The 15,539-nt window shown below is 48.6% G+C and overlaps 1 protein-coding gene and 1 long non-coding RNA gene across 8 annotated transcripts in view; one reads left to right on the top strand and one right to left on the bottom strand.

Moving 5' to 3' along the window:
* The window catches only part of LOC135920554 (store-operated calcium entry-associated regulatory factor-like), a 32,473-nt gene that overhangs the window by 3,891 nt on the left and 13,043 nt on the right, over window positions 1-15,539 (top strand). For 6 of the 7 annotated variants that reach the window (XM_070526000.1, XM_070526001.1, XM_070525999.1 and 3 more), the window contains exons 3-5: window positions 6,223-6,333; window positions 8,735-8,787; window positions 9,603-9,898. In XM_070526000.1, coding sequence (XP_070382101.1) covers window positions 6,223-6,333; window positions 8,735-8,787; window positions 9,603-9,898 — 460 coding nt within the window. The remainder of the gene's footprint in view (window positions 1-6,222; window positions 6,334-8,734; window positions 8,788-9,602; window positions 9,899-15,539) is intronic. The other variant, XM_070525996.1, reaches the window with a different exon arrangement.
* Window positions 1-15,539, bottom strand: part of LOC139050000 (uncharacterized) — a 58,967-nt gene that overhangs the window by 41,441 nt on the left and 1,987 nt on the right. The gene's annotated exons all lie outside the window — the stretch shown is intronic.

The raw sequence follows: 15,539 nt of genomic DNA, 5'->3' as shown, positions 1-15,539 counted from the left end.
TCCGCATTGCTATGCAACCTTCCCTTCTTATATCTAACAGAGAAGTTGTACTCTTGGAGAGTGAGGCTCCATCGGAGCAAGCGGCCGTTTTTGTGTGACATTTGATTGAGCCACGTCAGAGGACAGTGGTCGGTCTCGAAGATGAACTTCGCTCCGTACAAGTAACACGACAACTTCTGGGCGGCCCAAACCAAACAAGCGCATTCCTTCTCTGAAGCGCTGTAGGCTTCCTCTCTTACATTTAGTTTACGGCTGGCGTAGAGGATAGGATGCTCCTCGTTATCGTCGCCGACCTGACTAAGTATCACGCCCATACCTCTGTCGCTTGCGTCGCACTGAACTATGAATTCCTTTGTGTAGTCTGGCGCGCGAAGCACAGGGCGAGAAACCAGTAGCGTTTTCAAACTTTGGAAAGCGTTCTCTTTGTCCTTATCCCAGTGTACGTTACTCGGTGCTCCCTTTCGGAGGGCGTCTGTTAATGGACTTGCCAATTGCGAGTAATTCGGAATGTACCGTTGATAGTACCCCACAAGTCCCAAAAATGAACGAAGGTCCATTTTCGTGCGCGGCTGAGAAAATTCTCCAATCGTAGCTATTTTCAGCTCAGCCGGCCGTCTCATGTCCTGACCGACAACATGGCCCAGATAAGTAACCTGCGAACAACCAAACCTACACTTTTCCGCTTTCATCGTTAAGTCAACTTTAAACGTACGAAGCCTCGCATTCTTGTCGTAATAGACTTTGGCGTTCATTTGAGCTATTGCCATGTTCTTTCCGACTAATTTCTGGGTTGCGCTTAGCCGTTCCAGTAAATTTAGCACGTATTCAACCAATGTTGGACTCTCCCCTCTTACCTCCCACATCTCTCTTAACATTCTCAGTGGAGACCGGAGTGTCCTCCCATACACTAGTTCTGCTGGTGAGAACCCTGTCGCCTCATGTGGAACCGTTCGCAAAGCAAACAAAGTTGCCGGCAGACAGTTCTCCCAGTCCTCCTTGTGCTCGTAACAGAGCGCACGCAAAACTCGCTTAAGCACCGAATGCCACCTCTCTACACTGTTTGACTGAGGGTGATAGACAGAACTGTGTATTAACTTTACCCCGCACTTTTGCAAGAATGTGGAAGTCAGTGCGCTCGTGAATACTGACCCTTGATCTGCCTGAATTTCGTCTGGAAACCCAACTCGTGCAAACACTGTCAAAAGCGCGTCTACTACTTCGGTGGAGCTGAGCTCTTTCAAAGGGATTGCTTCTGGAAACTTGGTAGCCGGACACAGCATGGTAAACAAGTACCTGTAGCCTGATTTTGTTTTTGGAAGAGGCCCTACCGTGTCTATTACAAGTCGTCTGAAAGGCTCTGTTATTAAGGGCACTACCTTCAGTGGAGCTTTCCAAGTCTCTCCTGGTTTACCAGAACGCTGGCAGGCGTCGCATGATCTTACAAAGTTTTCTACATCTTTGAAACAGCCAGGCCAGTAATATTCCATAAGCAATCTTTCCTTTGATTTGTTTATGCCTAGGTGGCCGGACCACCCATTTCCATGACAAAGACTCAAAAGGTCCTCCCTATACTTAGTAGGTATGACTAACTGATCTAAAATCCTACCCTTTCGATCTCTGTAATGCCGATACAACAATCCTCCTCTCTCATGTATCGTTACGTTGCGCCTAGCAATGCCTTCTTTAGCTGTGTCACGTAATTTAGCTAAGCTCTCATCATTCTTTTGCTCAGCTGCCAGTGACTCTCTATCCACGCCTAAGAGTTGATCAAAGTTCTTTGAGGCCGGTGATAATAACGACCCTGTCTCGCTTGTGAGCGCGTCTACTTGCTCTTCCTGCAAGCTAGAACTCTGACACTCTAGTGCTACGCTCTCATTGAGCTGGTCAGCTGGCAGGCTCTCCTCAACTGTTCTTTTGTCCCTCGGGCCTAGCTCGGATTCGGGTATTGAAGTTATCCCGTTTCTGCTTCCGCTGGAGGAGCTTGAGCATTTTCAGCCGAAAGCGCCGCGATCTTACGAGCTTGGCCTCGGGTCAATGCCTGTACTATGCCCTCTCCCAGTTTGAGCCCTCTGTCACGCAGTAACTGATTCGAACGATTCGAAAAGATGTAGGGATACTGCAGTGACAAAAATTTGGAAACTGCAGCCTCAGTCTCTAGCTCCCCGAATGGTCCACTGATATTGACTTTGGCCATGGGCAGACACACGCTGTGTTCTTCTACAACCTGTTTTATCCATGCTACTTCTCCGGTGAAGTCATCTACCATCACGTAAGACGGATGGACAATGTCCAGCGTGGCGGCACTGTCTCTTAGCACTCGGCATGGTTTTCCATTAACTTGCAGGTCGTGGAGATATGGACTTAAAAGTTCCATATTCTCATCTTTTTCCTCCACGTAGGAAAAAACTACGCTAGACTTCTCGCAGTTTACAGCTATATGTCTCAGTTTGTGGCATTTGTAACAGCGAATTGGTCTAACAGATTCGAATTTTCTTTTCTGTTCTTTTTGTGCGGTTTCTCCGTTAAGTTTCTCCTCGCTCTTTTCTGCGGGCTTTTCCGCCATGTCTACAGGCTCGGATCGTCTAGTTTGCGCACCCTTTTTGAACGGACATGGTTTCCGCGGTTCATTTCGACCGACCCAGTTTCCCTCCTCGGCGTTCAACTTTCTACGGGTTGCGTACTCTTCGGCTAATTCAGCCGCCCTTTCCACAGTGTTTACATTACCTCTGTCTTGCACCCACAGTTTCACAGCTTGGGGGATGGTTTTGTAAAACTGCTCTAGACACATGCATTCAATGATCATGTCTCTGCTGTCGTACGCTTCCGCGCTTTTAAGCCACTCGACTAGGTTGGCCTTTAAGCTATATGCAAACTCCGGATAGCCCTCGCTATCTTTCTTGCCTGTGCTCCTAAACCTTTGCCGAAAAGCTTCGGCTGAAAGGCGGTGTTTCTTCAGGAGACTAGCCTTAACTTTTGCATAATCATATGCATCCTGCACACTCAATCTGGCGATTACTTCCGCCGCCTCACACGGCAACATAGACAGCAACCGCTGTGGCCATGTACTCGGGCCGAAGTTCATCTTTTCGCAAGTCCTTTCAAAATTGCTTAGGAACAAGCCTATGTCGGTCCCGACCTCAAATGGCTTTAATAGCCTGTCCATGCGGTACGATTCTGCCTCACTTGATCGTCCCAGAGCGCCTTCACTTCCTTGAGACAACTCCAAACGTTTGCTTTCAAGTTCAAGTTGCATTTTTCTTAACTCGCGATCTTTATCGCGTTCCTCCCTTTCTTTTCTCTCTCGTTCTTCTCTCTTTTTCAGAAGTTCAAACCCCAGTTCAACTTCTTCCTCACTGGCCTGTTCGGAAATGATATGCAATAATTCTGATTTTAGCATTTCCTTGCATACATCTAGGCCCAGTTCCTCACCAACAATCAACAACTCGTCTCTCAGCAGTGTCCTTAACTCCATGACTGCTGCTTTACTGCCTTGATTCTGCTCTCTAAATCTAGCTAGGAAAACACAACCTAGCTAACACACAACAATCTAGCTTCCCTACTGTTCTAAACAGAACAACCACAAAATGAAGCCTAGAGAGTCAAAGCAAAAACCAAGCACTCACCGCAGATACAGCACCATGTCGCAAAGTCCATCTCACCGCTGTCAGCCAGTTGTCAGGATTGGGGGCTCAATCCCATCGTCCGTGGTCCTTTGCCAAGATTGGAGTACGGCATGAATTCGAAGGTAGCTGGCCCATGCCGTCGTCCAACTTATTTACGCTGAGATCGTTGATGAAGTGAAGAACTGTTTCTCATCGAGAACGAGGAAAAGGGTTTATTTACAGAAATTAAATCAGTCTAACATGACTGCTTGAGAAAAAGAGTATCAGTCCAACATGACTGCATGAGAGAAGTGACTCAGTCTAACATGACTGCTCAAGAGAAGTGTGCTCGGCATTCGCACAACCACAGTTTTTATACACTCGATCCGCCGGCCATACGAGGCGGCGACTGTTCGTTTACTCATCACCAACTCGCCGCTGCTCTGCAGATCAGTTTACAGACACAAAGGCACACACATTCCGAAGCCCAAACGACGGCGTTGGAGGGGTGCCGTTCCGGGAACTATCGGTGCCGATCGAGGGTCGCTCGTTGTTTTGCGTCATGCAGAAGCGTGAGAAGCCCCAAAATACGTCGTTCCCGCGGCAGCTTGTCCATGCGTGTCAAATCAGCTCCGCGTTGGGGAACTCCGGAATCATTGTTCAAACACCGAACTCGTTCCGTCACAATGACGATGGGGCGGGTGGAAGGCGGCGGATTCCAGCACAAAGGCCGCTTCTTCGAACGCCTCCCAGCTGCAGCGACGGTGAGGGGGAGATGCGCGTCGTGTCGCCCTGTCGTAACTGTGTGGCAATCTTGTTTTGCAGCCCGCCATTCTTAACACTGCCCATTTCAAGACGTGCATTGCATTGCGAGTGATAGTGGCGTCAACGCCCCCTGTAGCGATGGGCGCTTAAAAGAAATGCATTTATTAATAATAATAAAACTAAACTTGTATTTTCTTAACTCGTCAAGAATGTATAAAATTGTCTAGGAATTTTATTTTCGTTGAATGAATCTAACTGTGTCTCGTCTGAATTAAAAAACATGTTTTTCTTTCGCAATGTTTGTTCCCTCCAAACATAGTCGCGCTTCAATCGCTGCTCCCATAACCCCCCATGCTGATGTCGGTGACAATCTGTACTGAACCGCTTTTCGCCCGAAGCTTCGCGACCTATTTGAATCGACCTTGACTCTGGTCTGCGGCTTTCGAGGTCTGTTCGATATAATGTCGTGGCCTATGACGTCACAGACTACGCGCCAGAGTATAGTGCCATCCATTGGGCGATTGTTCATGGCCGTCAGCTACTTCCGAGCGAAAGGTCGCGCATGCGTACAACCTCCTTCGCTCATTTGGCAGACGGCCTGTTACGCACTCTTTTGTTGCACGCGGAACGAACAAAAATTAAAAGGTGAATTCCAGTGACAGGGTCGAGGCAGTTCCAGCCCAAGTTTCGGTGGGTTCTGCGGATTTTTGTGGAGTAATCCGGCCGCTGCTAGGAATCATTTCCGCTCGAGAAACGCTCTCGGGAGCTGCCACTGGAACCGCCATGCTTTAAAAAAGGATAGAAAATGTCGCACTTGAAACACTCGGAATCTGCCATTGGATTCCGCCGTATGAATGGAGCAATAGGAAGAACATTGCTATCGACGCCGCTCCAGCTGAGAGGGAACGGGGAAAGCAAACCATGGGTTCTATATACTTGCTTTACCATCGAGGCCTTTTGAATAATGTCTTTTAGAATATGTTCGTTGAAAGGCACCGACTAGCTCAATCCGGTAATTCTCAGTTTTCAAGACAACACGTTGCATGATTCCTTGAATGAATGTATCTTAAGCAGACTTCCAAAATAAGCGGCCGAGCCCGCCCGCCCGGGCCGCTGTATCTCGAAAGCCATCTGCGACGAGCACAGAGTCCGGCCGCACGAAGGTCAATTCGCACGTTGCTGCTGCCGCGCTTCCTCACTCCAGCATTTTGAGAGCGAGTTTCCGCGGTCATCGAGTGGCATGTGTTCATGTTCGCTTGTGCGTGCGTGACACCATGCTTGCTAATTTAGTTAGTGATCCTATGTTTACAAGTTTATACGGCCAATAAAACTGCTATCCTTACTTCGCATAGCTGGCTGTCCAATAATTTGCTGCCGCAATCAATGCTTCGCCTTTCGTACGAAACTGCGACTGTTTTTGTTCGTAATTGATGGTCGCCATTGGCCGGCTGCCTCCGCTAATCGTATGTAAACATCACGATTTACTGTCATCCGCTCTTAAAAACAGTTCCAGCGTAAGAACATGTTTTTGTAAGTTCGAGTCCTGGTGCTCCAACCAATGCAATGCGTCAGCAGGACATCGGCGAGGTTCACCTGATAAGGGAAGCGATGCCTGGCGGCGCTTGTGCAGCTGGGCTTGAGAGAGCAGAGCGAGATTAAGACCGTGCCACGTGGTATCGACAGCACGTACAAGGTGGCACGTAGTTCAAAGAATGACGCGAATGATGCAGTAAAGAGACAGGAATACAGTAGAGCATCGGTCAGTCTATCCTTGACAAGGTTTCGCCAACCCGCTTGGACATTGCCTAAATTGTTAAATGCTAGCTCTTTAATGCTCCCTCTTGTTTATTTTCAGTGGGAATGCAAGGCCGAGATGAAGAAATCGCAGAAATTCGGATTGATTCAAGTGACGTGCGAAGGGTACGATTATCCTCAAGACGAATACATACTGGTGGGATCTTGCGGGGTGAGTGTCTTGCGATTTTTCTGGTATTCTTTCGGGTGTGTCAAATGTTAATACCTGCAAGTACCGCATCTTCTGCACTCAACCAGCAAACAGGGGCGCTACATTATAGCGATGCCTTCCACTCGATTATATGCAGCTCGATCTTGTCATCTCCGGTCAGCTGTTTCCATTGGTAGCGCGGGCGGAGCATCGCTCTGACGAAGCACGAAGAGGAATTGTCCCCCAATCGCGGCATTTGCGATCACAAGCCGATAATGAACAAACCTGACTAAAAATTAAAAATTGAATTCTGGAGGTTTACGTGCCGACACCACGATCTGATTACAAGACACGCCATAGCGGGCAGCGAACAGATAAATTTCGAACAGCTGTAGTACTTTAACGTGCACCTAAACCTAAGTGCGCAGGTGTTTTCGCATTTCGCCCCCATTGAAATGCGGCCGTAGCGGCCGCGGCATTCGATCCCGCGACCTCGTGCTTAGCTGCGCAACGCCAAAGCCACTAAGCGACCACGACGAGTCCAATTTGTCTATCAGGGTGCTGAATAATGTATGCTTTAACTTCGTGTTCTCACTGTCTTGCAAACCGAAGGCGTTACGCCAGCGGGAAGGAAAATTCACACATGGACTGCTCTGGGAGTCGTCCAAGTATGCGTGAAAGCATTGTGCCACTTGCTCATCCCCACGCAGCCCGGTGTCATCATTAATTTTATTAACCCTGATCCGGCCAGCATAAACGACAGCGCTGCGGCGACAAGAATTGCTGCGGACGGCGGCGCGATGTTAATTGATGACGCAAGGAAAGTACTTCAGGTGGCGGCACCAGGCGTGCTGATATGACGTTCCGTTCATCGTAAGCCGTTATCGCTATACCCAGCGCGATGGCTTAGAGGCCGTGGTGTTGCACTGCTAAGCACAAGATCGCGAGATCGAATGCCGGCCGCCGCGGCCGCATTTCGATGAGGGCGAAATGCGAAAACGCCCGTGGCCCGTGCATTGGGGTCACGTTAAAGAATCCCTGGGCCAGGTTGACCAGGCCTTGCGCGAAAGCATTGCCGCGACGCCGCGTCACGCTCGCTCTTTCAAGCCTATGTTATCCGCACGTTTCTTTTTTCTTTTTTTTGTGCGCGCAAGCTCTATCACCTACGTTCTTATTTCGCCCCGGTAGTCAATATAAGAAAATTAATACATAAAATAAACATAATAAATTCGAAAGGAGAAACTTTGGCGGTATAGTGAGTTTCGGGTCTACGACCCCACGCTCAGAGGCCGAGTGTCTTGCCCACGTGGTTAAACCAGCGCCTCCGAGATAGCAGGCTTGTGCACTCTGCTTGATGACATCGTGCTACTTGGACCGAAATTTGCTCTGCAAAGACCGGCGTGACGAAAGCGGTGCCGTCAAAGTCACCGCGGCTTGCTCGGAGGTTTCCCCACTTGATGCTGTGGCAGCCGGGCAAGGTAGCCTGACGTCACGGATCGAGGTGCACCGGCCTTGTGCTATCTAGGAGGCGTTGGCCAGGCGTCTCAACGCCCTCGCTCGCCCGCGAGGAGTCCATAACTCGAAGGAGCGCTCACTGGTGTCCATCATCATCACCAGCCTGGTTACGCCCACTGCAGGGCAAAGTCCTCTCCCATACTTCTCCAACTACCCCGGTCATGTACTAATTGTGGCCATATTGTCCCTGCAAACTTCTTAATCTCATCCGCCCACCGAACTTTCTGCCGCCCCCTGCTACGCTTCTCTTCCCTTGGAATCCAGTCCGTAACCCTTAATGACCATCGGTTATCTTCCCTCCTCATTACATGTCCTGCCCATGCCCATTTCTTTTTCTTGATTTCAACTAAGATGTCATTAACTCGCGTTTGTTCCCTCACCCAGTCTACTCTTTTCTTATCCCTTAACGTTACACCCATCATTCTTCTTTCCATAGCTCGTTGCGTCGTCCTCAATTTGAGTAGAACACTTTTCGTAAGAACCCTTTTCGCTGGTGTTCAGTTGGACATTAATGATTTCCACTCACAACACATAAGAAGTGCTTAGGTGACGTCGGAGTTTTATCATCGTTGATCAGGCAAAACAATTTGACGGCAGTGTGGTCGTGTCTGTAGCTTAAGTGTAACGCACGGCATTCGTAACGCGGAAGATGTGGGTTCGGCTCCCGCATGCGACAAGTTGTCTTTTCGTCCACTTTCTTTTGTCTTTCCGTTAATATTTGTACATCTGAATTTTCAGAATGTTCCCCATATGCTTTCCCTGGCTTCGTTGTCCATTCGCTTCATATGGTTGCAACTAAAAAAAAAATTGAGCCCCTTGTGTCCATTACTCCTTGTTCAATGCAGATAATGTCGTTTAGTCTTTGTAGCTAAACAAAGTCATTTTTCTTTCTTACCTTCAATTACAGCTGGAGTACTATCTGGAGAGAACAGGTTTTTTCAGTGGATCATCGCCGAGCGTGTAAGTTGGGTTCTCTCTCTCTCTCTCTTTTTTTTGCTTTTTGTAGGGGGATATAATTTGCGAGTCTCAAGTCAACACATACACCTTCTTGTGGCCAACCGGATGTTGACCTTGACAGAGATTTCCCGGTAAGCGGTTAAAAAGAAACTATACACTACTGTGTCATGTAGAGGCGTACTGGGGCCATAAGAGAACGGGAGGCGTTATCAACGGGGTGTACCAATACTATAAGCATAGGAAGCGCATTGAACCAGCAGTGTTGCGTTTCCTTTCGTCTGGTTGTTAATGCAAAACGCTCCTCTTGCCAGGAACGAACATGCCGCATTTATGTTTGTTTGCTTCAAGAAGAATAAATATACGCAAGCCACCCGTTTCGGAAAAAAAAAGAAAATCAATCGCCGTACGTTCTTGCAATTGCGATTCAAGGACGCCAGAAAGCTTAGCTTCGAGGTCAAGCACAAACACCGTAGCTCTTTCAGAGATCTGAAATCCAAGAAGACGGAAGCCATTGGCACGTCACACATATCATTTAGGGTATGTGTTTATACATCTTTGAGAACCCACAAATGCCCTCTTGATTTCTCCGTGGGTGTTCAAAGTTTGATAAGTTATCGAGACCTGGAGAACTGTTGTTGTTAGTTAATTTAACAGATGGACTAGCAACGCGCGGTTCAAAGCACTAAAGATATATGGTGCACCCAACTGTTAATCAAAGTCGAGATTCAGGTCTTTCTTGACACGCTACACATTGCCGCTCTCGCGTTTCCCGCGGTATAGGGACGGTGATAACGGAACGTGGGGCGTTCTTTTTTCAGAAGTGGGCAGCACAGGCACAATGGACACGCGCGTTCGACCAGCGCATTCTGGTCCCTCCTGAACGTGATCTTTTTCGTTCTTGCGGCGCTCGGATTCTGCTTTTTCTGCCTCTGCTGCTTGTACCTGTGTGATGCGGACGCCCACCATTACAACCAACGGCGTTCAGCGTACGGCGCTGGCTACCGACCACTCGTAATCCAATCCGGGGCCTGCCACGGGTCACCGCCCCCTGTTCTCGGCATGTACGGCATCCCTCCGCCTTACTCGGCAAGCCAGTATCTGAACACGAACTACGGTAAGGACACATCGGAGAGCTTTGATGTATACTTGAACGCGTTGCAGTTTACAGAATACCGAAACGCTGGATACGACAGCCGCGTATCACGATGACCCTTCGGTATTTCTGCTGCATACCCTTGGAAACGGGGCGGCAACAAATAACCACCTCGCCTACTTGAAGTATTTAGGTACTGTATGCATGCGTAGCAGTCAAGCATTTTGTTTATGCCCCCCCTTGATCTTTTGAAAGCCAATCTTTGTAAACCTTGCCGAGTTTCGTGACAGTGGCTGCGGCGTGGCTGTCCTCTTGCCGAATAGGCCAACCAAACACAGCGGAGTACGCACCCCGCGCGAGCGGCTGGGTTCCTTGAACCACCACCAGATGCCGCTCGCCTCCACGGCTCCACACAACAACAAAGGTCAAGCGGAAAGTCAGAGAAGCTGAATTAATCTCATGGGTGGCGGCAATGGAAAAGAAACCTGCCATGAGTAACTACTTAAGAGGAAAAAAACGAAATCAGGAAAGAAACCATTTATGATAACTCAAAGGGAAGCTCATTACTTTTCGAAGCGAGATCAGGATGCCTTAGAACACGCACCTATAAAGCGAGATATAAGAAGGAAGAAGAAGCATGTGCTTGCTGTGGTAAAGCTAGGGAAACTACGGAGCATGTTTTATTAGAATGTGAAGACGTCTACCCAGCGGTCGATTTAGGCACCACTGGCCTCCTTGAAGCCCTTGGGTTCAGAGGGAGCAGTGGTAAAGCAAACATGTCCGCAATAGACATTAGTAAGAGGCGACTGGAGGATTGGTGGAAGAAAAGTAGGGAAACGACAAAAGACGGAGACGTACAAAAGCACAGTTCGCAATAGGGGATCAGAACATTTGGGCGTGGTAGTTCATAGTTTTTTGTTCTTTTTTCATTGTTTAACCTAGGTAGAATATTAGGCAGTATAGTAGCAAGAGCTTGGTGGCGCAACCCACCGCCCCGTTCCAAAGGGGACGCTCATAACATCCATCCCGTCCATCCAAAAGTAAGGAAGCGCTGTGTAAAGCAATAGAAAAAAGTTCAAAAGATAGACGAATACTAGACAGTTGGCGACAAAGTAGAATGAATTTGATTCTAAAGGCTTGGGGGAGAAAGGTAGAATTCACTCGTATGCACCGTATATACAGGTTAGCAATGAAGGCAAATAAAACTGCAAATAAAACTCTTGCTTGCGCTAGTTGGTTCATGCTTGAATGAGTAAAGAGTAAGGCGCAAGAGACCAGGACTGAAGAACACAAACGACAGGACCGGCGCCACGCGAGACTGGCAAGCTGACACGGCGATCAAGCTGACGCATAAAATGGCAGGATCGGTGCGAAACCTTCGTTGAAAGAAAGGGCCCAACGTAGAAGAAGCATGCTCAAGTAAAACTCTTGCTTAGGCTAGTTGGTTCATGCGTGAATGAGTAAAGAGTAAGGCGCAATGAGTAAACGTCAGGAGGCGCCGGGCCTGTCGTTTGTGTTCTTCTTCAGTCCTGGTCTATCGCGCCTTAATCTTTACTCATTAAAACTGGAAGCATGGGCAGAGAATAATGACATTTTTGCGAGAACATCAGAATGGGTTCAGAATAGGTAGGCGTTTGAATGATAACTTATTTGCCCTTACTATTGAAATGTCCAGAGTAGGAAGGAGACCGTTATATGTGGCCTTCTTAGACATTAGAGGAGCGTGTGACAACGTAGACCGCAACATTCTGTGGGATATTCTGGAAGGGGAAGGCTAAGGTGACGATTGTCTACAGCTCTTGAGAGAGATTTACCTAGAAAATACCGTTTGCGTTGAATGGGAAGGCATGAGGAGCGAGGAGAAACTTCATATCAGCAAGGGACTGAGGCAGGGGTGCCCTTTATCCCCACTGCTGTTTATGATGTACATGGTGAGGATGGAGAGGGCGCTAGAAGGAAGTAATGTCGGCTTTAATCTCTCATACAAACAGGCGGGTACAGTGGTAGAGCAGCAGCTTCCAGGTCTATTTGTGCCGACAACATTGTGTTGCTAGCTAACAAGCAAAGTGATATGCGACGTCTGGCTAATATCTGTGGACAGTAATTCGAGAAGTTAGGTCTCAAATCTAGCGTTTCAAAATCAGTATTTATCGTATTCAATGAAAACAGTGAACAGACAGTGTCAATTCATGGCGCCAGGAAATAACTCGGGTAGAAGGATATAAGTACCTTGGTATATGTATAAACGAAGGCAATAGATATATGGAAACACAGGAAAAAACAATAACAGCAAAGGGGAAGCGAAATGCGGCCATAATGAAGCACAAAGCACTATGGGGGATAGAATAGGTACGAGGTGCTCCGGGGTATGTGGAAAGGTGTAATGGTTCCAGGACTTACGTTTGGAAATTCGGTTGTTTGCTTGAAATCGGGTACAATCAAGACTCGACGGCAACCAAATGTCACTGGGACGCTGAGTACGTTAAGAACCGCCTGCGATCATGTATACTTCATTCTTATTACTTTATGAGCCTTTTGCATCGACGTATATTAAATAATAATCCGCGAAACATGAGAGGCGCGGGCAGTGTGACTACGCAGGTTTTGCTTACTGTACTGCAGCCAACTACCGCTATACAAAGGCTTGACGCGTTTGTATGCCTTTGTATAGCGGACTCACCCCGTGGTCTCTGTATGTGGTCCATCTAACAACACACATTTGCCGTTTGTTAACAGTTCCACCAAACTTAACATGGGCAAATGTCCATCCTGAGTAAAGAACTGCTGATCTTGAAGGCAGCGCCAAGTCATATATATATATATATATATATATATATATATATATATATATATATATATATATATATATATATATATATAAACTTAGCAATTAAAGCATCGTTTTGAGTCAGCCTGCCGAGATCCGGTGTTTGAACAGGCATTTGTAGGTTGAGGACGCACGTACGAAAAAAGACGATGCTTTAATTCCTAAGTTTCGGCCGACGCTCCCTGACGAAGGCCGGACCACGGCCGAAACGTAGGAAGTAATTAAAACATCGTTTTCTTTTTCTTGCGTGTGTCCTCAACCTATAAGTGCACATATATAAGGGTAATCACAGCAACCAGTGGCCACAGAGGCACACACCTAGAAGACCTTATCGGTCCACATTCTTAGACTGCCCCGTCTTCAGGATCAGCCAGCGGAAATTTCACCAACGACTACGATAGCCCTAACGCGAAACTTGAGAGCAGCTCTATACATGTTTTCACTTCGCGATATATTGAGGCATATCGCACCGATCACCGCACCGAGCAGCAGAGCCGCGACGCGCGGCGCTATATATAGACCGGCCACACAGTTGCCAGCTTATGCAACCGTAATTTTTCCCGGGAAACGCTTTTCTTTTCCCTGGACGCACGGCCCCACCGCTGTCGCGAACGTGACCGCCTTCTGGTGGTGCTTTAAGGTGGCTTCCTTCGCTTTCCTCCTCGCGCTCTCTTCGCTATCGTAGTCTTCTCCTTTCCTCCTCACCCTTTCGTCATACTCTCCTCCTCCGCTTTCCGCTTCGTGCTTTCACTGTAGCCTCCTCTCCCGCTTTCCTCCTCGCTCTCTTTGCTATCGCAGTCTCCTGCTTTCCTCCTCACCCTTTCGTCATACTCTCCTCCTCGCATTCCGCTTCATGCTTTCACTGTAGCCTCCTCTCCCGCTTTCCCCATCGCGCTCTCTTCGCTATCGCAGTCTTCTGCTTCCCTCCTCACCCTTTTGTCATACTCTCCTCCTCCGCTTCATGCTTTCACTGTAGCCTCCTCTTCCGCTTTCCTCCTCGCGCTCTCATCGCTATAGCAGTCTTCTGCTTTCCTCCTCACCCTTTTGTCATACTCTCCTCCTCCGCTTCATGCTTTCACTGTAGCCTCCTCTCCCGCTTTCCCCATCGCGCTCTCTTCGCTATCGCAGTCTTCTGCTTCCCTCCTCACCCTTTTGTCATACTCTCCTCCTCCGCTTCATGCTTTCACTGTAGCCTCCTCTTCCGCTTTTCTCCTCGCGCTCTCTTCACTGTCGCAGTCTTCTGCTTTCCTCCTCACCATTTCGTCATACTCTCCTCCTCCGCTACATGCTTTCACTGTGGCCCCCTCTCCCGCTTTCCTCCTCGCGCTCTCCTTGCTATCGCAGTCTCCTGCTTTCCTCCTCACCCTTTCGTCATACTCTCCTCCGCTTTCCGCTTTCATTGTAGCCTCCTCTTCCGCTTTTCTCCTCGCGCTCTCTTCACTGTTGCAGTCTTCTGCTTTCCTCCTCACCCTTTCGTCATACTCTCCTCCTCCGCTTTCCGCTTCGTGCTTTCACTGTAGCCTCCTCTTCCGCTTTCCTCCTCGCGCTCTCTTCGCTATCGCAGTCTTCTGCTTTCGTCCTCACCCTTTCGTCATACTCTCCTCCTCCGCTTTCAGCTTCATGCTTCACTGTAGCCTAATCTTCCGCTTTCCTCATCGCGCTGTCTTCGCTATCGCAGTCTCCTGCTTTCCTCCTCACCCTTTCGTCATACTCTCCTCCTCGCATTCCGCTTCATGCTTTCACTGTAGCCTCCTCTCCCGCTTTCCCCATCGCGCTCTCTTCGCTATCGCAGTCTTCTGCTTCCCTCCTCACCCTTTTGTCATACTCTCCTCCTCCGCTTCATGCTTTCACTGTAGTCTCCTCTTCCGCTTTCCTCCTCGCGCTCTCATCGCTATAGCAGTCTTCTGCTTTCCTCCTCATCCTTGCGTCATACTCTCCCCCTTCGCTTTCCGCTACATGCGTTCACTGTAGCCTCCTATTCCGCTTCCCTCCTCGCACTCTCTTCGCTATCGCAGTCTTCTGCTATCCTCCTCATCCTTGCGTCATACTCTCCCCCTTCGCTTTCCGCTACATGCTTTCACTGTAGCCTCCTATTCCGCTTCCCTCCTCGCACTCTCTTCGCTATCGCAGTCTTCTGCTTTCCTCCTCATCCTTGCGTCATACTCTCCCCCTTCGCTTTCCGCTACATGCTTTCACTGTAGCCTCCTATTCCGCTTCCCTCCTCGCACTCTCTTCGCTATCGCAGTCTTCTGCTATCCTCCACACCCTTTCGTCATGCTCTCCTCCTCCGCTTTCCGCTTCATGCTTTCACTGTAGCCTCCTCTTCCGCTTTCCTCCTCACGCTCTTTTCGCTATCACAGTCTTCTGCATTTCTCCTCACCCTCTTGTCATACTCTCTTCCTCCGCTTCCCGCTTCATGCTTCCACTGTACCTCCTCTTCCACTTTCCTCCTCGCGCTCTCTTCGCTATCGCCTTTCATTTCCCGTTGCGCTCCGCGTTCGCTCGGTTACGCCGACGATCAACAGCTGCGCTCTAAAAAGTAAAACGTACACCAAATCACGTAAACCTTGCAGCCACAACGAGGAGTTCGAGACAGTAATCAGAGCGATATGCGAAATGAGTCATCCTTGTGACTCATTTGTGTGCAACCTCTGCACGCAGGACCCGACGTAACATATGCAGGAAAGAGACGACGAACTTTTTGGAAGTCTTATTTACTAAACATTTTTGGCTGGTGGACCAGCCGAACACGTTTAGTAAATAAGTCTTCTAAAAAGTTTGTCGTCTCTTTCCTGCACACACACACACACACACACATATATATAACAGAGAAAT

This window comes from Dermacentor albipictus, chromosome 9 (assembly GCF_038994185.2).
Source record: "Dermacentor albipictus isolate Rhodes 1998 colony chromosome 9, USDA_Dalb.pri_finalv2, whole genome shotgun sequence".
Taxonomy (NCBI): domain Eukaryota; kingdom Metazoa; phylum Arthropoda; class Arachnida; order Ixodida; family Ixodidae; genus Dermacentor; species Dermacentor albipictus.
The sequence above is the reverse complement of the archived record's forward strand: the minus strand, read 5'-3'. Positions and strand labels throughout refer to the sequence as shown.